The sequence below is a fragment of the Ammospiza caudacuta genome, chromosome 10 (assembly GCF_027887145.1).
Source record: "Ammospiza caudacuta isolate bAmmCau1 chromosome 10, bAmmCau1.pri, whole genome shotgun sequence".
Classification (NCBI taxonomy): Eukaryota; Metazoa; Chordata; class Aves; order Passeriformes; family Passerellidae; genus Ammospiza; species Ammospiza caudacuta.
The window spans coordinates 17,911,246-17,939,195 of NC_080602.1; the positions used below are offsets into that span (position 1 = coordinate 17,911,246).

Consider the following 27,950-nt stretch of genomic DNA (forward strand, 5'->3'; position numbering starts at 1 on the left):
TAAATTTCTACAATCATTTTTATTAGTTATGGAAGAATCCCCACTAGTATTTACATAGTGCAAAAAAGCTGTTATTACTCCAAAAATTACGGTAGACAGAACAGTTATCCTTCATACAGCAAAAAAGAAATGGAACAAACCCCTTCATATTGTATTTTATAATGGTTTTTCTACTACTTTAACCTAAATGTTACTATAAATTTTAAGACATTGAAGATTAAACAGCTTTCCTTATTAGAATCTATTTAAAAAGTAAATTATATGAACTATTGATGAACATTTAGAACGTGGGCTGTGCCAACTGGGTTTCTACTTTCAGCATTAGCATTCATTGGTGAGGAAGTTTTGGGTCAGACATTCTCATGTTTCCTTGTTTGTGGCAGGGTGAGCTCCCTGTTCCTGGTTTCTATGGCTTGTTTCTGCTGGGTTTTGTTCTGTTAACAAATTGCCATGTCTAATTTTTAAATGGCTGACACTGAAATCATCTGAACAATTTCATTAGTTGGCACAACTTCACAAGAAATACTAAGTGACAGTTTCAGCAACAGCAGCTTTTCAAACAATAATACTTTTTTACATACATATTTAAAGTAACATTATTAAAATTTAAGCTTGTGTTAAAGAACTGGACAGAACCACATTGTGTAAGCTCCCACCCACCCATAAAGACACCTCTTAGCTTTACCAGAAGAACACCAACAAGTGCATTACTGAACATTTTCTATAATGAATTTTTAAAACACAGGTCAATACTCTCTGTCACTGTTCAGCTCCAATCCTACAACAGCCTGCACACAACTTAAGCAGATAAACAGGCCACCAGTTTAAGCCAGTGGCACTAACACTGCAAAGTATGTGTGAGCAGGATCAGGGCCTTGGCCTTAATCAGACATTGCTACTTGGTCCAACTAAGGACTGAAGTTCTTCAGAATTTTTCCCTTTTACAGATTTGTAATCCATGTTTTATTATTGACAGAGAGACTTAAGAGTATTTATATAAATAGGTTGTATACATAGCCACCTCTATCAGTGTTAAAGATCCCTACCCCTACCACAGATACGTTATTTTTGATTTTACCAGATAAAGTAAGTGGTGAAATCATTTCTATAAACAATGCCTTAAGAAAAGTAGATTTGTTTCCCGAATAATTATTTTCACAACAAAAATATCTATACACCTATAACTACAGAAACATCTTTTCATGGGGACAGTAACAACCTGTATAAACTGCACACTTTTACACTGAAATAGAAACTCAACTACTTTTTTAAAAAATCATGGTATTGTAGAACATTTGTATGCTTTCTTCTTAAATTCTGCTGATAATAGAACCAAAATTACCACAGTGAGATACTCTCCTTAAGTGCTTCAAGTGGCAAGGAACTTCCCTAATTTCCGATGCAAATGGATCACTCCCAAAGCAATTGCAATTTCATTCTTACAGTTATTGCTTATTCCCAGCTTATCAAAAAGGAAGCACTAAACCCAGTTTTCTTTACTCAGTTTCAGTTTGCTCCCCTAAGGGTGATCTGCCACATTTTAAAAAGAAACTAGTTCCTTATTTGCTGGCAAATTGAGAGATAATTATAAGTGCTGTACCACTTTCAAGAACTCTATTAAACTTGTAGCAAAATTGCAGTTAAATAGTGGGCTGAATATTACAAGACTTCTTTGATATAAATGTCAGAAAACTTTAAAATGACAGTCCAAGTTCAGAAAGACATATAAAAAGATGCACCTCTGATGTTAATACTTCAAGATCAAAAGTTATTTGAATCACTGGCACTGAAAAAGCTCAAGGAGAAACTACAAACACCTTTGTTTTTTGATGTTCTGGCAAAGTTTTGCCCTCAGTGTATGCACTGATCTCACCTGTGTCGAGATGTGCTTACACATCCAAGGGCAAGTTTTGCTTGTCAGCAGTTCAAACACCTGTCATGTCCTAAAGCAAAAACTCTTAAAACATACAGACAGTAGAAATCTGCCATGGGGACAGTAAAAGGTTTAACATTCAGGAGGCATCATTCCTTAGTCCTTGTTTTCCTATGAAACGCCTGTTCTACACCTAGGAGGATTACACTAAGGAGCTAAGAACGTGACACAGCAGCCAGTTGTCACAGCAGCTCTCTACTGCTTATCTACATAGCATTTGCTATGCCTAGAGCTATCCAAGCATTATTTACATAATACACAGTTTCTATTATTCTCATTAGCATCCAAAAACCCAGGGCTAGATGACTTCTAAACCTGGAGTCTTATTTTCCCAGTGCAACTTAAAACACCAGCATCACTACTGCTACAAACATTGGTCCCATGTTCCTAAGTGTGGACTGAACACCCAACTCAGCTAATTTCAGTTTCCTGTGGTTTTCAGCCTATCCAGAGGCTTTTCATGCATTTTGATACAAGTGATCAAAAAAATTAAGTGAAATTAAAAGAAACATGTTTGCTATGAAAGTGTTATTCACGTGAGTTACTCTTTGGCTACCCCTGTGGTGAAGCTCCTGCTGCTGGCAGTTTCAGGATATCCCTTGCCAATACCAAAGATGGAAAACAGACTCCTGATGTGCAAGGTCTAGACACACACTCCATCCTCAGTCTGAAACAAATTCATCACCAGTTAATGCATTTCACTTCAGTATTCAGAACAGAACATGGAACAATTCTCTAGCAACAGGTATGTTTCAGAGAGGACATATTTTTATTTCTTTTATCTCTGCACCACTGAAATACTTCCCCAAACTACAGGGCACTTCCTCATGTCCTGGAATAACTACTTTCTTCTCTATCTAGAGGTCAACTCCTAAAGCTGTTACAACTGCAAGAGGAGACAAAGAGGTCACGTTTTCAGCAGCAGTTCTTCAGAGCCATCCTGGCCAGGATCACAGCATGCAGGTGAAGGCAGAGATAGCCACCACATCATTCACACTTGCTGTTAAAGGATTATTCTTGCTTTTTGCAGTGTTATGAGGAATACAAAATGCAAAACAGCGTTCCTGAGGCAAGTGACAGGAGAGAGAGGAAGTCATCAGTTTACTAAAAGCCCTGAATAGGGATTATGGTTAATGACTCACTTAGTGTGGTTTGGCAGACAGCAACTGCAGAGAGAATGGGGAATTTTTGTTTTCTTTCCTGTTTTGTTTTTTTTTTTTTAATGCAATATTTCTACCTTGTAAAGAAAACCTGCAAAACATTAATTGCATCCCTCTGGTTTAAAGTTTTTCTGGAATCAAAGTTATTAGAGCTTATTGTAACCATTTCAGCTATCAGCAGCTTTTTAATGATGCATTCACCAAGATCAACTAAAAAGCTGCATCTATCTTAGCATAAGAATCACACACAATTTCTCTACTATTTAATTCTCATTAGGATTGCAAATGGCTTTTTCTAGCTTTTCATGAAAGAGAATCAAAATTTTCTTTTTATTTCTAGATAGAATTAGAAAGTCATGGCCAAATACACTGACAGGCCTAGTATAACACCATACCACCAACATGAACTGCTGGTAATTTGTCAGTGTTAATGTAGGTTACCTGTTTGAAAATAAGCTTAAGAGTCCCAACTTCAAAGAATTTTTCTTAAACTGGTCAGTTACAAGATGTTTCCTTTTACAAAACATCAAATGAATGCTTACTGACAACTTTTCCACACAGTTTCTAATCTGGGAAATCAATACTGATTAAGAGCTAAGATAGTTTTTAAATCAAAAAAGTAACAGACAACTACAAAAATATTGTTGTGAATTAAATACAAGTATTAAATGTTTAACAGTGCAAAATGTTGAGATGAAGCATATGGAATAATGGCTGCAACCTTTACAACAGTTAGTTTTACTATAGTTTCTAAAAAGTTCCTGAGTTCCTGCTTATTTTTATGGCATGTAGATGGAATCTGTGTGTTCTTTGTTCAAAGAACTGCAGATGGTGGGTTTATGTTGAGTGTTACTTGCGTGCTTATCATTTGTCCATTCCTCCCCATCAGTGCCAGGATCAGCCTGCTCTGAGGTCTCCATTTCTTCCTCTTCACTTTGCTCAGCATTGTCTTCCTCAGCACCACTAAGGGTCTTCCCGAGCTGCAGTGTCTCCATAGTTCTCTGGGTCTCTGAAACCCAAGATTCAATTCTGCTATTAAGCTGAACTTCTACAGAAATTGGTTCGTGGGCATAATCCTCATCATCATCCTCTTCCTCTTCCTCCTCCTCTTCCAGCATCCCTGGCACAAGGGTACTGGTGGTACTGGTCATGGAGGAATTCAGAAGGTCTCGGCAGCTGCCATCCAGGGATCCTGTTTCTGTACTCTGCTGTGAGCCCCATTCCAGGTTGTCATCTGGTTTCACCTCATCTTTGTCACCTGGGGTGGATTTCCCGTGATTTGTTGCTGAGGTAGTGCCAGTTGTAGCCAGAGGTGGTTGTTTATTAAGAGTGGTTTTTTCCATTTGGCCATTGCCAGCTTTTTCTGGTAGTGCAGCCTTGCACACAGATTCTCTCTCATTTTCAGAGGTCTCTAGCCCATCAGATGTCTCCACCATATTTCTCCAGTTTGTTTCTACAAATTTTGAAAGAAGTTCAAGTAGGAAACATTAATTCCTTGTACATAAAAATATTTCTCCTGAGCATGCAACAACAGCCTCGATAGCAAAATGAGCCAATATTAATATTATTCTATGCTTTCTAGAAAAATTTCTACTAGAAAAAAGGAAGAAGGGAAAAGGAGAGATAACAGAAAGAGCTGTTAATAACTCTGGGTTTTTACAGTACCCTAAAGCAGACATTACAAAGTTGAAACTTTGTAAACACCAAATATAGTACTAGGAATAGTCAAAGAGGTTACTCTCAAGTATAAATTAAAAGAAGAAAATTGCCACCATCTTACGTTATTATTTAAGGATTACTTATAAAACATCTAACTCCTGAAATGAATCTAAGATACCACAAAAAAGAATTCACTAAAAAGACAACATCCTCTTTAATTCACTCTCAGAATCAAAAAAGAAGGCTTTGGACTTCTAACAAGTAGTCTCCCTTTTATATTCTTTTTCATTTGGGCTTAAGCAACTGGATAAATGAACTCCCCTTTGCTCACAGCAGAATCACTCACTGCCATCTCAAGTTTAAAAATGTAAGCTACATTAAACATGTCCTATCTTCAGAGACTTCACATTTCAGTTCCTGCTGCCCTCAGTTCTTCCTCAATCATATGATCAATTCTGTGCTATCAGTTTAAAACAGTTCAATAAAACTGGAGAAGCCACCTACACTGATGTTAGATACCTATAACACTGCTGAGGATAGAAATTGTTTCCTATATTTTTTCAGGGAAAGAATTACTTATGAAATTTACTGAAATCTAGCTGATCTCTTCTTATCCCTGGACATTGTAGAATACTGTAAATTAGGAAGAAGGATTGCATCTTTACCTGCATTTCACAACAAACATCATTTGGAAAACCCCAGCTTCTATTTCCAAAGGTAAGCTTTAAGGTACTTACCATATTCTTTCTCATTGACTTCAGAGATGGGTTCAGAAATAACACTGCAGAAGGAGATAGCACTTGCTGCAGAAGGGTTACGAGAATGGCCCATGTGATGTGGAGCCTTCTTGACGTTCTTCAAGGCTTCTTCTGCCTGTTCCTGCTCCATTGCAGCCACCATGTCCCTGTAGGCTTTCCTGGCCTCTTCAGTCAGGGATACCAGCTTATTAAACAGATCCTAAGTACAAAGGCAGTTTTATCAGCAGCAGTTCTTACTAACAGTTTTCACTTCACTTTACACCTTTCAGTCCAAGGTATACCACATATGAAGCTCAAGATTAGCACCAAATACCTCAACTTGAACTAAAAATTAGTTCCTCTCTGTATTAAGTAATAAAAACATCACTCCAGGTTTATGTAACTTTGAGGAGATGGCCATACTTTAGAATACTCGTTTTCTAACATTCTTAAGCCTTCCAGAGAATTTCATATTACAGTTTAAGTCTGTTTAAAATCTACTATGAGATTTGACCAAAGTGTTTTAGCACAGTCTCTCAGTACCATAAAACTGAATTTCAAAGAAAAGATACCATAATATAGATGAGCTCAGGGTTATTATCAAAAGTCTAATAGGTGTGCTCCAATGCCAAACCAATTCTTTACTAGATAATTGTTGACTCCAGCCATTTGTGTGATTGGAATGACTCACCTCAGCACCTGAATAGTTGAAGATGCCCACAACACTAACAGGAACCAGCTTGTTCACACAGCGGCCAAGGGCCTTGCGGCCCAGAGCAAACACAAATGGAATTTCTTGTTCCCGTGCCATGGCTATTACATTATAGAGAGCTTCATCTAGTCCACCTTGAAGAAAGCAATTTTAAATAGATATCTAGTCATTTGAAGTCATCATATGGCACAACACAATTCTCTAATCCACTTTAACTGCAATTAGCCAGTAGAACTTCAATACACACATCAGCAGCTCCTATGTCCCAGAGGATAACACACAATACATTTCAAGGGTAGTGAGTACAGATGAAGGTGATATTCTGTATTCTCTATTAGTCCTGCACACAAACCAGAGTTTCACAGGTCATTTCTTAAGAGAGCTTTGCTATTCTCCTATCTCAGGAAGCCTCTGTTTATACTTCTGTTACTGGCAAAATGCTTTGGTTGGCTAACAAACAATTCACATTCTTCTTAAGGAACCTTCCTAAAAAGCACCCAGAGTCCAGGACTCTCTGCAAGGTGTACTGACCACAGAATGAAGTAACACACAGAATAAATTTCAATTCCACAATACCTATTCTTCTTTAAGTTTTTCATCCTCATGAACAAGTTTCTTTCAGAACAGAATAAACGTGGAATGGCAATTACCCAGTTGGAGTCTGGAATGTTACATCATGCATAATAACAAATACTCCTAACCTTGCTAATTAACACACTTAATCAGCACAAGAAAACTGAAAAGAGCCAAGTGCACCACTTGTCTTTATCATTTATACCTTTTGACTGAATTTTTTCACAGTTGGGGGATATGATGACACACTTGATCTTGTTTAGTTTCATGTGTTTTGTAACCTCGCGTAACCCCATGACGAGTCTCCTCCTGGCTTTGGCTCTCGTGGGATCCTTCTGGTAAATCCGCTCCTGGAAGCTGACAAGCTCTTGCAATAGCAGAGTCACACACTCATCTATTTCTTTACTTAGAACTTGGTTACAGTATCTGTCAATTCAAAACAACATTGACGAGTGTCAGCATTGCTACTTCACAAATGCTAGCATAACCAATGTTTCACCCAGCCTTTTTGCAAATGAAAATAATTTTACTTCCTCAGAACAGTTATTTAGCTTTTACGAAAGTCACTAAAAGGATTTAGAAATCAGACTGCAAACTGTAAGTTAAAAACACATCCATAAAACATTTGTGTTTGTAGTAACATCCCTTACTTCAAGAAGCCAATCAAAAATAACATTAAAAGTACAAACAAATACTGCAATAAGTGCCACAAGCAATTTTCCTCTACTTAATTTAGTACATTACATAGATACATTAATAAAAAAGCCCTAACTCATTAAGAGGTACTATTACAGTATTTTAAGCATTCCTAAGTATTCCTTCCTTTCCCATTCAAAGCATACAGAGCCTTCCTTCAAAAAATATTTTTGCAGAGAAGACTCCCACCTTGCTTATTTCCTGTGGCAACGAAAGAACGTCTCAAGTGAGTGTTTGTTCATGTACACACACATTTGTGTGCAAACACAAGCAATCCATTTAGGGGGAAAAAATAAAATACTTGCAGAACCTTCTATTTCTGAAAGGGAAGCTTATGTTCATTAAGCTCTTAGGTCTACTAAATCTACCCACACTTGAAACACAAGGGTGACTGAAGTGCAAGCCTTGAATTTATATAAAAAAAGCAAAACTCTTACTCTCTGAATCTCTTGCTGTGAATTTTGGTTATTGCAGAAGATGCCATTGGACTGCCTATTCCAGAACTAGCAGGTGAACCTTGTGACACTGGGGTCATGCAGTATGGAGAATTCTGACTTGCTGGAGAAAGTGAAGTATCACTAGGCATACTCAGACCAGTTTCTGAAAGGCAATTTTTAAACATTACAAAATACAAATACATTTTTAATGTGAAAGAAACAGAACCACACTTCTGTTGTAAGTAAGGGAGTGTTATTGCTCCCTCACTTTGTCCCAAGTCCATTTTGGAAACACTAAGCACTATTCTTCCCTCCCCTTCTGGAGGGGTAGGGGAAAGGGGAAAAAACTGACATACATCCACCACTCAGCATGGACTGGATAAATAACCAGTATTTCAATATTCATTAAAAAATATCTTGAGCTTACTTTAGGAACTTGATAAAACAGAAGAAAAAACCTGTTTAAATGTTATTACTTCTCCCAATAATTCCTTACTATTTATATATATAAAATACTCTAACTTATTCCTAAAACATCTAGGATTTTCCCACTCTAGTCAGACAGGTCCATTCAGAAGAAAAAGTTATGAAGCAGCACATGCAGAATCCTGATAGACACCTCCTTCCCCCACTCCCACTGCGCCAAACACATTGAAGACATTGAACATTCACTGAAGCTTCTCAGTTGCTCATGCCTGCTGCTGCAAACTGACAATTCAGAAATTGCAGCTGATTGACATGTTCAACAAACTGGAAAAATCTATTTACAGTTTGCAACTTCTATATCTGGAAAACTTTGAGTGTGTTCATCATCAAAAAGTACTGTTATCAACATAGCACGGTTGACAAGAGCCCCATTTTGCTTGCTTATCAAAACTACTATCAACTCTGACATGTGGTGGGAACAGCCACTTGAGATGATAATTAAAATGCTGTATGGAGATCATGTACTGAGAACCCCAGTGTACTGAGCCTTCCACAACTGAAGGACAGCTAAGAAGAGAAACATATTTTATGTTTCTCTTCTTATGCCAATTGTGGGGCATAAGAAGAGAAACATAAAATATAAGAATAAGCAGATTAGTATAGCTGAGGGGAAGTGATGGGCATCTAGAGACAGAGACCAACCTTCCTGAGAGGCCAGCTCCTGAGACTGGTCAGCAGTCAGGTTCAAATGAGCCTCTTTCTGTTCATCAGAACCCAGAAGGCTGTGGTCAGCTGATAAACGGCCTTTCTTCTCTTCTCTCTCTTTCAAAATAATCTAGAAACAAAACCAACACCTGTCAGCATCTGAAAGTCAGATATACCTGTAAATAAAAACACCCCTTTCACTGGACATAATGTTAAGCAAGTTGTTTTGAACCCTCCTACTCATGCCAGGTTAGAAACCCTGGAAATCATTTCAAGTTTCCTCTTGGATTACAAAGACTATTTCACTGCAGCATTTTACAGATGGTATACTCAGTACTCACACACTTCTACATAAATAGTACTTCCAGTAGTTTAAGTACTTTTACAGCTTCCTTTCTGATACATAACATTCACTCATTAACAATTCCTCATCCCCATGCCTGTGAAAGAATACTTTATGCAGGCATACCAATTATTACCATTTTTAATAGCAAAAACATAAAAGCCTTGACAACAAAGAGTTCAGAAAACTTTTCTGAACAGGTGAATTCCTCTACCTCAGACCACAGGCCAGTCAGAAAAAGGCCAGCATTTTTAGGGGTCACTTTTTTCTATTTTACCTTCTGATCTCCATATATATACTCTATTCCTTCTGCACATATCTAGCTTATGACTGTGTGACTATAGATATATACAGGCAATTAATATTATTTCTAAGCTTACTCAAAAATTGTGGGTTTGCTTCAAATTCTTTACCCATCTCTATAAAAAGGAGTAAGAAAAACTAAGGTTGCCATACTAAATTACACTACAGACTAGGAATCAGCCACATGAAAAAACTATGGAAGCTTTTCCATGTGTCCTGGTGCCTGTAGTTAAAAAAAGAAAACACCCTTGCAATCTGTATTGACATACATTTTTATTAACTTCAACTGATTATGTGAATATCAAAGTTATGTTCTATGTCTAGACCCAAAGGAGAGAGCATCAATTTAACAGAACTGGAGGCAGAAGCTCATAATTCCCTTGCTCAATGCTCATGGCAAGTAGTCTTCAACTAAGAAAACAACAGAGGTTTTTTAATATTATTTTTGAAGTATGAGTGTGGCTCAAAACACTCCAAGGCTGGCACATTTTTACCTTTTTAAGTGCTGTAGGGCGTTTCAGTTTTGCAATCTCTCTCTCTTTTCCTCTCTTCACTTTTGGGGCAGTTGAATCCAAAGGATTAAGGCAACCCATAGAGGGCTGTCCCTTTGTGAAGGACTTTCTGCTGGCAGATTCTTTGGTATGAAAGGGAGCAGCACTGCCAACTAAATTCAAGATAGATATTAGTTTCACCAAAAGCCATGTCAACTTTATTTCAACACTGTTTTCAGAATTTCCACTGATGAATTCTCTAAGTAGATTTTCCTTCCTTGGAAAAAAAGCAGCTCATAATGACAGGAAAATTACATCACCAGATATTGTTGCTTCCAGATGGTTTTAAGCTTTCTTCAAATTAGCCTCATGTTTTAGGAAACTGTGTATTCCAGGAATTATTTTAATAAATGGTAAGGGGTCTCTCTCAAATGACCACATGTAGCTTTATTAGTTAGATGATTATGGTAAGATAAATTGCAAATATTTATCCAAACGTTGATTTTCAGTTGTTAAAGACTTGAATAGTTGAGAGGACAAAACAGAGGAGAGAGAGCAGCATGTAGTTAAGTGGATCTTTTGCCAGAAAGAATAAAACAAGTGCTGTCTCCAATGGAAATGCCAACAGTTCCTCGCCGAGCTTTGTTTGATATAACCTTGCCAACTTGAATTAATGTTTGAACACTGCTGAAACTCAAAGCAGGTAAAGGAACCAACACACCAGAAAGAAAAGGGTAACTATGTGCATAATGATGGACTCCAGGCTACATACAAGAGCTTAGGAATCAGACTGGCAGGGTTATAAGTGATTACTAAAATGGCGAGTCTGCATTTGGCAAGTAGTATTAAAAAAGCTAATTTAATGTTGTGTTGATACAGACATAGGAAAAAAACATAATTAAGCCATTGTATACATTCATGATGGAACTATAAACTAATCTGTGTATGTCTGATCTTATTTTTAAAAGAATAGTAGAAGTACATGAAGGTACAGAAAAAGAAATATGGATTCTCAGAAAAGATACTTCCAGAATTAAATAACTAAATAGACTAGGACTCCTCAGAGACTAGACAGACATCTAGGGATCAGAAGAGGAAAGAAGGGAAAGACTGCTCAGGCTTTGTAATACAAAGGCTGTGACAGCTAACAGAATTTTGAGCTACAGCACAAAAAACCCCAATACTGACCTCCATCCCAAAAAAACACAGCAGAAAGAAAAATTTCTCCACACAGGATGTAGTAAGGTTACAATTCATTGCCATTGGACATTATGCATGATAAAAGCATAAGGTAAAAACAATGGACAGCTTAAGAAACAAATTTGATTTGAGTAAGCCTTGGGTCAGGAGACCTTGAACTATAAACAGCAGAAATGGGAAGAATATCCTAGTGACATATCCCTCCACATCACTGTCAAAGGTATCCCCTCCTTCAAAGAGTATTTTATAACATCTGCAGTAGAGTTGTTCCTTTCACATATTCATTTCAGCACTGAATTACTCTCAGGACACAACTGAGTTTTGAATAGCAGATCTTCTTAAAAGCCTCAGCTCTAGATGGATTTTCACCACTGTGTACAGCAGCTCAGAGGATGATAGCACAGGTAATTTATCGAGAAATGCATTAAAAATCATCTTCCCAGGTTTTTATCACGCTTATATTCAACAGGTAAAACTTGACAGAAAGAAAAACATTTAAGATGCTCAGATCAATCACATTCATATTGGCACAAAATGCTGTCAGGCACATTAGAAATACCTGTGTATGAGAGAGGCCTGGTGTTGGTGATCTGCCGAGCTTTCATTGCTTGCTGCTGCTTTTCAAGAGCTGCTAACATGTCACCCAAATCCAGCTGAACAGGGGTCTTGCTCTTCTTCCCAGCTGCTTTTGATAAAGCCTCCTACAACAGGAACATCATATACAATAAATACAAAGAAATGGTGCCTGCAACATTCTTTACAAAGGATTACTGCTATTAGAGATTAAGAGGAGCAACAGATAACTAATCCTCCTCTTGACCAAGTGCTGGGGGTGGGCAGGGTGCTACACACTTGAAGTTTTTTCTGTTCCATGCTTATCTCTGAATACTCTTGAGCTGTTGCAAGTGCTGCAGCCAAGGCCTTCTTCTTCTGACTTTTTGCACGCTTTGGTACAGAGGTTGTAATGGGAATTGGAGTTTGGACTATATTGATTGGAGAATTCTCTGGTAAGTCATCCAACTAGAATTTTAAACAAAATGCAAAAAAGCCACAGTTAAAAGACCTTTCTCTACAGACCACCAAATATAGGGCATTTCAGAAATCAAATCACCCAAGGTTTTGATTACCAGTATGACATGCTAATTAATTACAGCTAGATGACACAAGTTAATAAGCAAGTTAATAAAACTTCTTTATATTTCATTTTCGTATGGGAAAGCTATTCTATTCAGCTCCAATGATGGCTTCAGAAGGTTTTCCAATCTGATTACTAAATAAACAATTTCCCCCTCCCCAAGATTTCACATTGGATTTGACTTTCCTGGAAAGCAGCCAGATTAAGCAGTCTATAGGCACAGTTCTGCAACAAAATATTTAAGTAGATCACATACTAAAAAAAAAAAAGTACCTTTCCAACAACTGCTTCCACAGCCTTAAAGCAGATGCAGTTTGAAACTAAAAAGTCTACAAACTGTAATTATTTTGAAAAACTGACACCATTACTAAATATCTGCAGATTTAACAATTTTAAGAGACGTCTGCATGAAAGCATCATGATGCAGCCTGGGACAGTCTGTGACACTGAGTGTTTGCTACATGTATTTTACAATCTCATTAAAAGAGAAAAATCCTGGAGTTGTGTTGTTGGGCTTTTTTAAGATGGGTTCCCTTCACCACTTATTTTAACTGGCACTTCCTTGGCATCCAAGGCTGGTAACACAGACACCCCAAGATCATCCCAATTACTGCAACATAAGTCTTGTAGCAAAGATTCCTAAAAAATTACACAAACTGAATAGTCTCAAAACACAATGCTTTGCAAAAGAAAATAAATACTTACAACTTTGGGTGAAATCTTCTGTTGGATGCTACTACTTTTGCTGCTGCCATTGTCACTATTCAGCTCTGGAAACTCATCTTCATCCTAAACAATACAGAAGTTAAAAATAAAAAGGATGGAACCAAAGTCACCTGAGAAGCATCAACTGAAACTGCTTAAAGTAGGAAAACAAATTGAATCCCTAAGTCCCACATAAACTAGAAGGGATTATGAGACACTAATAGAAAATAATGCAAAATTAAGAAAGCATTTCTGTATCCAAATAGTAATTTTAATGAAAAATTTTCTTTTTTACACCAAAATAATAAATCCTATTACAATTAGAGAGGATAAGCCAGCAAACACACCAATTTCTATTCACAAGTGAACAGAAAAAGTTAATTGAAGGCTGCTTATTTAATTTGTCAACCACAGTGTTCTGTATTACTGCACTTTCCACAACACCCAAATCCAAGTCTCTTTGTGTACGCAATGCAAGGATCATCTAATAAATCCGTGACCTTGACTGTACACCTCTTGGAGCCAGATGTTTTGTAACTTCCCATTGAGAACATCACTTATTCCACACATAACTGGCATTGCTATGTGGAAAGGGTTTTCATACACCAGTACCTCAAAATACAGAGGTTCAGGGCTCTGCTCTGCCCTGCTCCCCTGGCTTGTAGCTAAAGGTTTTTCGTGTCGTTTCTGCAAACTCTGCATTCTTTCTGAAGATGTGCTGTGGTCTCTGCATCTGAAACCAGACTGAAAAACACAAATGTGATTGGCATCTTGTAATTTCAATATTTCAAGCTATGTACGTGCATGCACATAAAGCTGTCCCATCCATGCTAATCAGCAACCAGGTACAGTTTCTAGAGGATAAACTGTGCTTTGGTGTTGGGGATTTTTTTCTTTTGTGGGGCTTTCTGGTGTGGTTTTTTGGTTGTCTTTTTCTTTAAAGCCTGCAGAAAATTCTATAGACAGTACCACATTATTCCTGCCCCTCAAGACAGTTAATCTTCAGATCTGTAACTTAAATAAAAAGGTTTCTTTTGGTCAAATATGAAGAAACTCAGGAGCTGCTGGTAACTAACAGCCATGAACCCTGAGGAACTGTCTGTAACAATGATCACTCCAAAGAACTTCCTCCCACTACATAATTATTCTGCATGCAGTTACTGCCTTTTCAACACATTTTTTATGACAATGCCCATGCACACAATTCTCTAAAGGCCAGAGACAGCAGCATAGTGGTATAACTGTTCTTCTGTTTATTATGTGACAGGTTGGTGGGAACCTATGTGCAAGTGGTTGGCAAAAACCAGTGGATGACTTGAATTTCACATTTATACCTACCTGTTTCTCCAGAAAATTTCCTACAGACCTCATACCAATTTAGTTTCAACAGAAAATAGTTTCTAGGACAATTCTGCCTTGAGGTACAGTGAATTTGGCTGAGGCAGCCTCATTTAAAACTTTTTGTGCCAGCTTTGTTTTTAAATATCTAAAAGAGCTGCCACATTTAGAGCCTAAACTGTGACTGGATGAAAGAAAGTCTGGTTCTTCCTGCTCTCCCAATGCCACAAACTAACAATAGTGGCTTCCAAAGCCTCTGATTTGACAGCAGGTTATAAAAAGATTCAGAACTGCTACACTGCCAGATACAAGCATCCACAAACTTCTTTCTATAATAAACCCACCGTTACCAAACAGGAAGATTCAAGACAATTTAAGAATTCCATCTAAAAACCTAAACAGGCCAAGCTGGCTCACATATGTTTGCACAAACAGGCATGTTTATACAAAGCTCCCACTTGGAGCTCAGATTTCTTGTCTGCAATAACAGAATTCAAGCAAAAACCTATGTTCAAACACAGGCCAATGTTTCAGCTTTCTTTGTACCCCTCTGGATCACCAGCCCCAATAAAATCTCTCAAAATTAGGAGGACAACCTTCTCCATTCTCCTCACACACTAATAGCAGAAATCCTGTCCCAATTGAAGGTAGTCTCAAAGAAAGATATTCAAGCTTCAGAATAAAATAACTTTAAGTCATTAAGAAATAATAAAAAATGTTTTTAAAATGGTATGCTAATGTAAACTTTAAAAAGTTTTGAAGACAACAGGAGTTAAAACATGGGATTCTAGTTCACCAACACATCAGAATCTTTCTTTAGAAAGTTTGAGAATTTTTTTTTTTTCTGAGGTGTGAATGGGTCAAAAACTGAACTAACTTTTCCACATCCACACTATCGTCATTTCACAGGTTGCTTTATATATCCAATGTTCTTCCTAGGCAGATACAGATAAAGCACAGGCTATAGGCAGAGAACTGTTAAGGACATTAAATTTTATAGATCTATATATATGATATAGAGCTAACTTACAAAACATACCAGTTAGAAATGTGCAAATGAACAAATGTGCAACTAGACTTTATGGTTAACTTCTACACTGTTTCCATTACATAGTTTCAGAATGTTAATTTTATAATTCCCTCCAAATTCCTTATTTCTCCATATTTTAAAAAGCCCCAAATACTTCAGCTGAGAACCACTGGCAGCATACCTGTGGATTATTTCTTTGCTCAGCTTGTCTTCCACCTCTAGAAAAGGTTGGAGTTTTTTCAATCCAAGGTTTTTTTTGAGTTGCTTGGGAATTTACATTAGTCCAACCTATACCAGCTGAAAGAGAAGTGCCATCAATGAAAAACTGAATTAGTATCCAGAACATATCATGATTCATATACCACCAGAGCCAGGAACACAGTCCTGATACAAATAAAATTCTTGGGGAAAGTCTAATTCTCCTGTGACAACACTGACTTCCGCAGCTATTCTCAGATGCTGGCAGTTACCTTTGTGGAACATTCAAGCTGCCAAGAACTGATCACCACAAAGCAGTGAGAAAGGAAATCTCAGGTTCATATCCATATCTATTTCTGTTCAGTCATAAATAGCAGTCCCTGGTATCACCTACTATTTCCAGGCTAATCAAACTATTTGTTCATGGTATATGTAAAGCCTCTAAAAGGTATCAGTGCTTCTGAAATACAGAAGAACTCCCTGGCTCAGTTACTACCCAGGTATGAGGAAAAACTAAACAGGAGCACAGCTTTGTCTGAATGCTTCCACTGGAGTTTCTAGCTTTTTTTAAAACCCATTAAAGAAAGGCAGCTGTTAAGAAATTATTAGTGAGAGCTATATACTTGTTCATTCAGCAAGAAACACGTCTTAGTGGAGGTGGTTGGAAATCACAGTAAAGATGCATCCTCAGAAGTATCTGATCAGTTAGAGCAGCATGCTGAAGTAGATCAAGAGGTATGGAAAGCAAAAATACGAATGCAACCCAGCCAAATTTTAAAAAGCTCACCAGTCAAGGCAATGCTTACTTGTATTTATTGATGGTTCTACAACCTGAAAAGGAAAAAATAACAATTTTTTAGTAATTTTCATTAGTCTGTAGGCTACAAATATAGTTAAGTTACTCAGTTATGTTTACATACATTCATTGCACATGAATCTGTGTTTCTTGAAGCCATAGCTGCAGCCTGGTTATTGCCATGCTTGGGACTGCAGTAGCCACTGTCACTGTCAATGTCTGCCTCACTTGCTCCCTGCTCACTGGAGGACTCTGCAGCAGGGTGAGAGGTTCTCCTGCGCCTGCCTTTTGACTTCCAAAGCATCGTGGAGGCACTCTCAGAAAGTGACTTATTGGCTATATCTGAAGGAAAGTCTTCAAGAAACAATAAAATAAAAATAATTGGAAATTAGGAAATTCATAAGAAAATAGGAATTCATAAGAGACATCAAAAAACTACACATCATAAAAACAAATAAAAAGTCAGTCTTTGCATTAAACCAGCACTGAATTTAAATTACATCTAGGTCCCACTGTTATTGATAACAAACTCCTTCATGAGTTGGCAAAGTCTCAGCAGGAGTACCATGTCACTGCAACATTATAAGGTGACATACTGAGAAGGTATCTGCAACCATCAGCACCTTTTCTTCATTATCCTTTTGAGCTGCACAGACTTCTCTTAAAAGCTGCATCTGAATCAGGTCCACCCTCTTTTAGAAAAGATGACAACTGACACGTAGTTCTAGTTATTTCATACACCCAGAACTTAAAAATAAAATTACCTGTTTGCTGTGATGCATCAACCAACAAAACAATCTTTGATCTGTTCTCAGGACCTGATGAACTGGTCTCCTTCTGAGTGGCAACATTTTTCACTGGAGGACGTTTACTTTTTATGTGCATCTGTAGCTGCTGCTGCTGCTTTCAAGCATTGCCACAAACACAAAAAAAAAAGCTGATTAAAAATGAGATATGTGCTTCCTCTGCAAAGACATTTTCTTTTTATACACTTCTACTTCTCCTATTCAAAAGCAGACTTACTTTTTGAATGACTGGTCCCCTGTTAGTGCTTCTGCTCCGCTGAGTGGACAATGGAAAGACCTGGCCTGAGGGGCTGGGACGCTCAGCGCACTCTGCAGTAACTGTACTCACAGCACTTGCTGCTTGAAAGGGTGCAGGATAGGGCGTAGGGAAAGGATGATAGAAACCCATGACCTGAGCACAGGGTGCTGGCATCAGCTGGTAGTAAGTATATTCTGTAGAAACAGGTGGCTGTGCAGATATTATAGGATAAGCAAGGTATGGTCCTGCAGGATTTGGGCTGGGTTGTTGCCATCTGATGTCATTGTTATATAATGGAAACTGCCTATTAAAAAAAAAAAGAAAACAAAAGGAAAAAGAAAATTCAGGCCTTAATCATCCCTTCAAAAATAACAGCTCATTATAATAAGTTTCTAAACTCAACATATTCTTCACTAATTATGTGAAGAAAACTGGATACAGTTACACATAATACTGAACCAGCTACATAGTACCATGCCATGTTTCACCATGGCAGGACCCAAGCGGGACACCCAAACCTTTGCTTCATTCAGAGAATCAGACAAAAAAAACATCCTGACTGACCTAGATGATCCAAGAGCACAGCAGGTAACTTTGGGAGGGATTTTTACCAGACCTTCATAGCCAATAAAAAGAAAAGGCAACAAAGAATATGATAAGAGAAAAGCAAAGGGAAGAATACAGGTAAAAGACTGAAGGCAGACAAACTTCCTCCTCATACATGAAGGGTTAAATGTGGTGAACAAAAACCTTAATAGACAGCCCACAATCACCGACTCCTCTCAAGCCTGCAAGTTCAAACCCATTTAAAACCAGATCATCTTCCAGGAAGATCACAACCACTTATTACCTGTTGGATTGATTTTCCTGTACAAATGGATAGCAAGTGATCAGGTAGCTAGGGATTGGAGTTGGTTCCATGCCATTAATTCCTCCACTGTCATTAGGAAGCGCCATTGGGATCATTAGTGTTTCTGGACCCTTCTTCTGAGGAATAAATGGTTCTACTTCAGCTGACAGCTTGACATTCTTAAGAGAAAAGAAACAATGTCTTCATTAATTACAATCATTAATTGCTTGGGAAAATTTAGATTCATAAAGTTGCACACAAAGAACCATGAACAGCAGGCAAATGGATGACAAGGCTACAGGATTTCTGCAGTAAACCAGGAGAGGTGGAAAACAGTTGGCAAGAGCTTATTGCATCCTTCCAATCAATGCAGGGTGTAATGCAGATCACTAACATTTAGCATTTGTGCTAACCTTTACAATGCAATGCAAGCACTAATTAATTTAAAAGGGACTGAAGCCCAGATCTTGCAGAGGATATATGAGTCGCAGCACAGAACGAGACCAAATTAGCACTGTATGTGGAGCACAGTTGTGTAGGCTTTCAGAAGTGAAACCAACATATGGAAGACGTAGTAATGCCTGGCCTGCTCTACAAAACTGACCACATTTCTAGGCAATTATAAAAAAGACTTTTCAGCACTAAACCATAGTTTAACTGCTAAGAGATGATGCACCACAGAAGAACCCTCCCCACACACTCTAGCTGCACAACTTAGATGCATTTTACAGTGTTAAGATTATGATTAAAAGTTTTAAACTGTGCTTTCAAAGGAAAGGACCTCCCTCAATCCTGAAGGTATCCTTAGTTTAAGATGGTTTTGCTCACATTTTTGGTTTTGTACAACATAGCTTCTTACACTCAAACAATGAAAAATGTTGTAGTCAATAAGATAACTGCAGAACCAAAGACTCCTTATACTCTATATTCCACTATAACTTACATTCAGATGAAAATAAATCTCTTTTTTGTACAAATATTTCAGTCTAATTACATGTCTCAGATTACTACCTCATGGAGTACCAAATACTAAGAAGATTTATTCTAAAGCAGACAAGAACTCCAAACATTTTTCCTTCCATATGCCTATAAAATAATTTCAAAGGTAACACATAACCTGTATGAATACATGCTCTCATAGTAGAAAGATGAAATCCTAAATGTTTGCTGAGGACAGTCTTCTGTCCTTGGTACTGCCTCCAGAACACCAAGTGAGCTGAAACAGTTAAACGGGAGCTCTAGAAGTATCATAGCAAGTAGTCCCACACCTACTACACACTTGTCACTCCATGCCTTTGCTCTGTGTCACATCCACAATCCATCCTGAGACAGCCTTCCCACCCAATAGCTCAATCTCCAACTCCCCAAAACTTCTACTTAAATAAGATCCCATATTGGTTAGCACGGGAGTGAAAGAGGTAGGAAGGGCAAGTTCAAAAGTTCTTTGAAAAATACAGTTGTCCTGATGAAAAATATCTTTTAAACTGACCAGATACACTGTTCTTGGCAGGAAAGCTTATTTTAATGACTGTTCTGAAAATGCTTATGGCTATAGTATGGACATTATATATATATAAATATAGATGGAATAGAACATATGAAAGGATGTCCCATCCCTAGAAGTGTTAAGGCCAGCTTGGATGGGGCTTTGAGCAACCTGGTGTAGTGGAAGGTGTCCCTGTCCATGGCAGGGGTTTGAAACCAAACAATGTTTAAGGTCTGTTCCAATGTAGGGCAGTCTGATTCTATAAGCACAGATACGGGAATATCACTCCTGCTGTACAACAAGATCTGCATTACAGCAGAACAATTACCTTCATATCAATTAAATGCATTTCTTTATCATTAGTAGAGGGTGAACATTCCTTTCTTCTACAGTAACTCTTCTATTTCCTGCAGTTCCACTCAGAGGAAAAGCTGTGGGGCAGCTGCAGCAGCAGCACCGAACTTGTGCAACAAATCAAACCCAGCTCTACCCAGAGCTTCCTCTCTGGCCTCGGGCACATCCCTCAGCTGCCTCATGACTCGCCTACCCCTCTGCAGAGCTCCAAGGCATTCTCAACACAACAGAAAAACTTCTCATAATTTTTTTTTAAAGTGTTTATGTACAGTGAACACATAGTAAGTACCAGAAATGCCTACACTGAAATCCCTCCCTGAAAGTTAAGAAGGTTTTTTCCATGCTATTTCAAGACTGTGAGGCAAAAATATTTGCTTAAGAATAAATTCACTTAAGGGCTGGCCTACAACAATAAATCAGAGATATTCTGAATTGGAAGAGACCCACAAGGGTCATTGAGCCCAGCTCTGTAATGAATGGCCCATATGGGGACTGAACCCACAACCCCAGCATCATTAGCACCTGCTCTAATCAATGAGCAACCAAAACGTTAAAGGAACACACCAAGGGGGCTTCATCCCAGAACACACAGGAGTAAAACTGGCACAAGTGTTTTATAAACGTGGCATTCCTAAGGAAACACTGAAAACTGCCAAACAACTACTCCTAACCTGCTGGTCACTATCCTACCACAACATGCCAAGTGAACTTTAGCCAAGATACTAAAAATAAACTAGTACTGGCTCAGAAAAGAGTCAAACCATTCTATTTGTCATTCATATTGGGACCAGATTTCCTGTTTTAAGGATCTCTCCTATGTGGCTGTCTGCTCTTTCTCTTATTTGGGAGATTAAAGTGAAAACACAAAAATCATTCTTTATTGACAAATCTCTTGCAGAATGGTCTCATGACAGTGATTTATGTGATATTGTGCCATATCATCACTCATTATTAGGATTGTGAGAGAACAGTCTTTCACATCAGATATTAGAAACAGAGCTGCAGCTGATCCAAGCAGGAAGTGATTCCCACCTGCAAGGCTGCCATAGCAAAATATTTCTTGTCAATTCTCCAAGATAATCCCTACTCACTTTTACATCCAAAGTGGATTCAATAAAATTTGGCTTATTTAAATCTGTCCAGCAAAAAAAAGCTATGTTGGAGTTTCTTGATTTCTTTGTTTATTTTAAATGTATTAAAACCTTCAGAAGACTCAACACTCTTATAATGTAATTTCATGATTTTAGGAAAATAATGCACATTTTTCTGCTTGATATTATCAGGTTCAAACAATTCAGAGATGCCCAGACTAGAAAGACAACTCTAATTCTTCCTTTCCTGTTGTCAGTCCCTTATACAGGTTATGATTACTACTGCTATGACAGAGCAATTACCTGATATATTTAATTATCATTTTCTGTACAGCTCAAAACAAGCTTAGCTTACCTGTAATGATAAAATAAAGATACAGCAGATCTTGTAATCATAAACACATCTGGGTGCATTAGAAAGTTAAATCCTTTTTTTGCTTACAGAACTTGGGGAGTGTCTGTTACTTAAAGGAATCAGAAGTGTGTTCCACATACCGCTCACATGCATTACACCTCAAACGCTTCTCTTGCGCAGTTCAGTCTGCACCTACAGGTTTGGTTGGTTTATGGCAGTTGGGGTTTTTTTAATCCTTTCAAGAAACTTGTTTTGGCAAAGGATTTAGGGCAAACTTCTGCTTTCAGATTTTGCATTTGTTCTGTAATGCACACACACATATATATGCCAATTCATCAAAACAGCAATTGAAAACTTAGAAGCCTCAGTACAGGTGTTTCAAAATCATTCTGCAAGCATAATACATCCAATTCCCACATCATTTATACATTTCATTAGACAACAGGGCCCCATTTTCATTTGGGGTAGAAAACAGAAAGGCAGCTCAAGTGTATTACCAACTAAACTAAATTAACTTCAACAAATTGCTTCCTTAGAGCATTTTACCAGTCTTTCAAAAATACTTCAAGAGTTCTGTGTTTCACAGGCTGTGTGTTCAGATGAGGGCAGTAAATTTACCGACCTTGAAGCAAAAAAGGGGAAACAAATGTAGTAAGTCAGGTCAGACTGCTAACCAAACCAAAACATCAACAGAATCAACTCTGCAGGGTGATTCTCCAGACATCTCAGCACATTTCACAGAAGGGCAGTGGTTTCACTGGACAAGGGAGGGAAACAAAAAAGCAACACTAAGTAATTTGTCCAAAGCTATCTTAGCAGATCTTTTCAGGACCATAGGTTTCTCAGCTAGGAGGAAATGTTGGTGAGGACAGACAGCAAAGTACCTCCTCTTTTTGATAAATGGCCTTCTTCCTTCATAGTGTAAGGAGCAAAATTGAAACAATAAAAAAACCCGCCATCAATCAATTTAGTCTCAAGTAAAGGTGCTGCTAATTTCTCATTGCACTGGACAAACAGAAGGTATCTCCTACTGAAATTTGTAATTTCTTCTAACAGGAAAGGCTCCTTTGGTGAGCTACAGAAACAATGCCAAAGAAGCAGTTTGGTGGTCGGTTTGGTTTTTTAAATACTGACATGTTTAAGACTCAGGGGAAAATGCAACCAATAACAAATGAAGTAAACTCCAGAACACAAGACAAGCTCCTTTTTGTTTCAGAAGCAAACAAGAAAATGCATAAAATAAAGTGCATGCAAATATATGTGAGCACAATTCCTCAGAGATTTCACCCACACAGTACAAGTGGAGTGCCAAGTGCACACGAACAGCACAAACAGGATCATGCCACTGGTTCCTAAGCACAGACAAGAAAGATCTGTCAAACACAAAAAGATTTGGGAGAAGGCTGCTCACTTTCCCTAGTCCTTACAACAGAGCACTTGTGATACAAGCTTATGCTTTAATTGCTCTCACAGTACTGAGATTTATTCTAGTCTGCATCCTCTGACACAAATTAGCGCCTTGCCACTGCCATCAGCAAATGCAAGGTGGTTTGATCACACCATTTAAAAGCAAACACTGAAAACACTGCAAGACCAAACTTATTTTTGACTGCAACTTTTTCATGTTTGTTCAACCTTTCACATCACAAAACCAAACAAAGCTTTATTGAAATCAACCTTTGATAACCAAACTCAATTCTAAATATAAATTTAAGTCATGCTGAAACATCAGATTTTCAATCAGCTGCCTATTAATGGAAACACACCCCTTCAAAAGAAACCAAGATTGAGACAGAAGCCTCTTTTGTAGATACCCCTAGTTTCAATTTACAAAACGTTTTGCAGCAGCTCATTACATATTTGAGTCCAACAATTACAAGTCTTTCAAGACAGCACATATACTGAAGAGCTCCTTTGTTTCCTATATAAAAGCTACTGTAGTCATCAACAGCTGCAAAGACAGAAGATGACACAAGCAGGAACAGACTGGTAAACTTTGTCCTATAGTTATAGCACTGTACATTTAATCTTAGAAAAGTTTTTGTTCATTGTAGCCTAATATCATTCAGCATTTTCCATTAAATAGGATCTCTGTCATCCTGCTCTCAGAGGAGAATGCTTAGATATCAATCTCACCATTTACAGGGTGAGAAAATAGACACAGATGCCACATATCAGAGGGCTACAATAAAATCAGCTGGTTTACTGTCTCAAACTCTGGAAACAAGAAGTCTCATCCCAAAGTAAAATAAAAACAGAGCTCAAACTTTTGGGAATTTTTTTTAGAAAAACAATCCTGCTTCTGAATTCTGGATTTCATCATTTAAATGCCATGTTAGTAGTAAGGCAAGTCACAGTTCATCTATTTTAAGATAAACTTTGCAAATATGGAAGTCATTGTTTCTATAATTAGTTGCTTCTAAGTGGCAGATACCTCAGGAATGGTAAATATGCAGTCCAACTGGAAACACCAGCAGCAGGCCATTTAACAAAGCACAAAATTTAATCTTCCCTATTTACATTTAACATAGTCATTTCAACAGAGCACTTAAAGCAAATACACTATGAAGTGACTCTTTCCCTTTTCCCTCAGCTCGTAAAAAGGGAATTGTGCATAACTCTCTTCCCTTTCGCAGGATTAAGCATCATGTTCAGAACATATCAAAGCTAAATATTTAACATTTTTACCTATATATAGGAAACAAGCAAGTGGCACAACATGACAAGCTAGCATGTTTAAACTCAAAGCCAGACTATTCTAAGAAAAAAGGGGGGGGAAACTAAAATTTAATACTCACACAAAGCTTGTCCAAAGACACAAAAAAGCTACCAAAAGGATCCTCCTCACTTACATACTTTACAGCATTTAATAGTACAAACTTCTAAAACTCATACTATCCAAATGAAGTAGCAATATTTGAGTGCTTTGTAGATAGTGTACTAAAAGGATTAATCCAACCCATTCATGCCAATCAGTCTCCTGATCTCCACAAACTAGTCAATGGCAAATAATTTTGCACTCTTAACAGTTAAGATACTCACAGAATCACATCAGTAACACTTAAATTCAAAGAACATATTCTAAAATAAGACAACACAAAACTCACAAAATCCAAAACTGGCACTTTCAAGATTTAAAAGAAAGCAACCTACAGGAAACCAGACGTTTTCCAGTTTTCCTCAGCTGAAAAATCTGCCATGGGTAAGAAACACTGAAGGAAACTGGACAGGATAAAAGAGCACAAAACCAGATCTAGATCTACTTCTATGACAATCATATTATCAAGCCACCTGTTGAGTGGTCATGAATAGCAGAGGTAAGCAGAACAGGCTGTCTTTAAGCAATACTAAAACAAAACACAGGTCACTGATTTTGCAACTTCACCTGATTTCTCAACTGTACTAAAGGAACCAACTGTCTTAATCACAGAGCATGACAAAAGTATAAGACTGGAAAAATCAAAGCACAGCAGTACCTTTGAAAGGGGAAGTTGTTTCTCTTTAGTTTTCTGTCATATTCTGCTTAAACAGAAAGCATCATCTGCTGAGTTTTCTCTCTTGTAGGAGAACAACCTACACTTAACAGCTGAAATGCATACACTTTTTAATGGGAAAATTTTTTTCTGGTGTAGACAGAGGTAAACTTACACACCCACTACAAAAATTACAACTACTCTTATCATAAAAAAATTGTGTTTAAGCAGCTTTACTCAATTTTCATTTATGTCAGCTGCCAAAATATCACTGAGCATATTAAAACAAGTAATATTAAAAATTAGGTAACAGAAACCTTAAAGGCAATGGAAAAGCAACATCTTTTTTATCAATTAGGTGTCCAAATGATCTTGCAACCAGAAATCTCATACTGATTCACTAAGCCAATACCACAAAACTCTGTTTACCCATCAAAAGCATTTGTGATCTTCCCTTACTCTTGAAATACCATGCTAACACAGCACAATAGTTCTAGCTGCTCATACTCCAATTCCACAGCAGTTACTCCTATAAGCACATACTGTGCCTGAGAGAGCATTCTGAGGGAAAGGAAGGAGAGAATCAGTACTGCTGACACACATTTGGAGGCTTTAATGCTCATTTATCAAATGTCATGCAGTACAGGCACAGAAAGGAGCCCAAATAAAGAAAAAATGAAATGGCTCCCAAAACTGATGCAACCTGACCAAACACTTACACTGGTAACAAATGATTACATTCAATTCTTACAGCACAAAAGGGTCAACCCCAAAGCATCTAGGAGTCTCCTAATCAAGATTACTGTACAACGAGCCGACAAAAGCAACAAGATTGTTGAATCATTTTAGAAACTAATCAGGTATTCATTATTTGTCTGCCTAGAAGCCTTACTAGGGGATAAGGAACCAACAGGACCTGATATGCTGCAAACATAATAAACAAGATGATTCCTGCTTCAGAGCTTAACTACACCTTCAAGTTAAAAAACTGCACTTAGTTAAGACAATCACTCCAAGTCAACACTTTAGACTGTAAATAACATAACAACTCTCTGTTTTCATGAACTATTTGACAGATGAAAAGAGAGTGGTTTGATAAGGACACGTGTGTGAACCTCCAGTCCTGAAGAGCTCGAACAAGGAATAAATATTTCACAAGTGTACTGCTGTACTAATTGCAGATGAAACAAAGGGGAAAAAAACCCACCACACCAAAATCCAAGATTTTAAAGCAAAAAGTACTACAGATTCGACTAATGTAAATCTTACAGAATAAGATCAAGTTTTCTATGTGAGAGCAAATAAAAAGCATTAAAAAAATTAAAATGATCACCACACCAAAAAGCCCAGGAAGAAAGCCACAGTGGGAGCCACACTGGAATAACACACACTGTTCACAAACTTCCTCAGATATATGTGCAGAATGAAAAGCAGTGTCTCTTTACAGAGTACATTATTAGTCATTATCTACTTTGCTACAGGAACCATAACCATACTATTAGAACCCCTGGAGACACCAAAGCTGAAAACTAGGAAACAAAGAGCTGTAAATCACCAATTTTCAACACATTCGGCTGAAACAGAAGCTTAGAAGTAATATCGGGCTCTAGCAGATGACATCATTCATTTCAGATACATCTTTTAGAACTACCTCCTGATGATGAAATGTTTTATTGCACATATGTAACAAATTATACAAATTCTTAAGTCCCTGCTTCTGTTTCTTCATACCTACACTAATAAAAGCTCATAAAAACAACGCAAACTGATTACCTCACAAAGCCAAGTTTAATACGGAAGAAAAAAATACAGCGACCTGTAGAATTAGTGAGCTACACCCACTCAGCGATGAGACCATCAGCTGTGTCCTATCACTGAAAACTTCAACCCAACCGTGACATTTGCAGCAATCAACAAGAGTGACACCTCGATTGTGCTGCTAAGTTCTCAAAGAAACCTGTTCCTTTCTCCAGAAACCAAATCTCTGCTACCGGCCAGCCAGGCTTAGCCTAAATGTCACTAACTGCGATACTTCCCTAAGCTTGAAACAAAGCCTGAAGGAACAGGGGGGCGAAGAACAGACCCGAGTTTTGAATTCCCTTGGAATTCCCAGGGCAGCCGCTCGCGGGTTCCCGGCTCCCCCGGACAGCCGGCCGGGCGCGGCCTGACGCCTCCCGCGCAGGGAGGGGACGGCGGCAGCGGGCACACACCGAGCTCCGGCTTGCAGCCCGCAGAACGCCCTGTCGGCACCTCCCGAGGGCCGCTCTCGGCCGGCGCGGGGCGGCGGCTCCTCAGGGCCGGTCCCGGTGCCCTCACGCGCGGTCCCGGCGCCCCCCGCCCCGCAGGCCGCGAGCCGCGCCCCGCCCTGCCGTGCGCTGCCCGCCGCTCGGCCGCTGCCGGGGCCGACACGGCCGGGCCCGCTCCGCTCCCCGCCCTCACCGCCGCCCCTCCCGCCGTGGCCGCTCGCGGACCCTTCGTACCTTGTCCGCTTTGTCCATGGCTCCAGCTGCGCCGGGCGGCGGCTCTAATGAGGGCGGCGGAGGGACCGGGCCGCCTCCCCCATGGCGCTGCTTCCCCCGCCGCGCTCCGCACACGCCCGGAGCGGCGCCGGCCCCGCTCGCGGTTATCACGGGAACCGGGACCGGCTACGCCACGGCCGGGGCGGGACGGGCGGCGGGGAGGGACCAGCTGAGACGGAAGCCGGGCGGGCTCAGGACGGG

At 38.7% G+C, this 27,950-nt stretch overlaps 1 protein-coding gene across 1 annotated transcript; it reads right to left on the reverse strand.

Annotated features, from left to right (window-relative positions):
- Positions 1-27,918, reverse strand: SECISBP2L (SECIS binding protein 2 like). Its single transcript, XM_058811203.1, has 18 exons — positions 27,711-27,918; positions 18,472-18,650; positions 17,601-17,925; positions 17,342-17,477; positions 16,702-16,931; positions 16,588-16,612; positions 15,765-15,880; positions 13,828-13,959; positions 13,216-13,299; positions 12,228-12,395; positions 11,935-12,076; positions 10,179-10,348; positions 9,036-9,168; positions 7,908-8,070; positions 6,980-7,200; positions 6,181-6,335; positions 5,490-5,709; positions 1-4,546 (listed from the first exon to the last, which is right to left on the reverse strand). Exons 1-18 carry the CDS (start codon positions 27,726-27,728, stop codon positions 3,873-3,875), a joined length of 3,291 nt encoding a protein of 1,096 aa, XP_058667186.1. The 5' UTR covers positions 27,729-27,918; the 3' UTR covers positions 1-3,872.
- Positions 27,919-27,950: the final 32 nt, after the last annotated feature.

Coding starts and splice junctions, on each gene's coding strand:
- SECISBP2L (XM_058811203.1), bottom strand. Junction 10,349..11,934: donor CAGGCCTCTCTCATACACAG/GTATTTCTAATG, acceptor TCTTGAATTTAG/TTGGCAGTGCTGCTCCCTTT. Junction 6,336..6,979: donor TGAAAAAATTCAGTCAAAAG/GTATAAATGATA, acceptor GCTTTCTTCAAG/GTGGACTAGATGAAGCTCTC.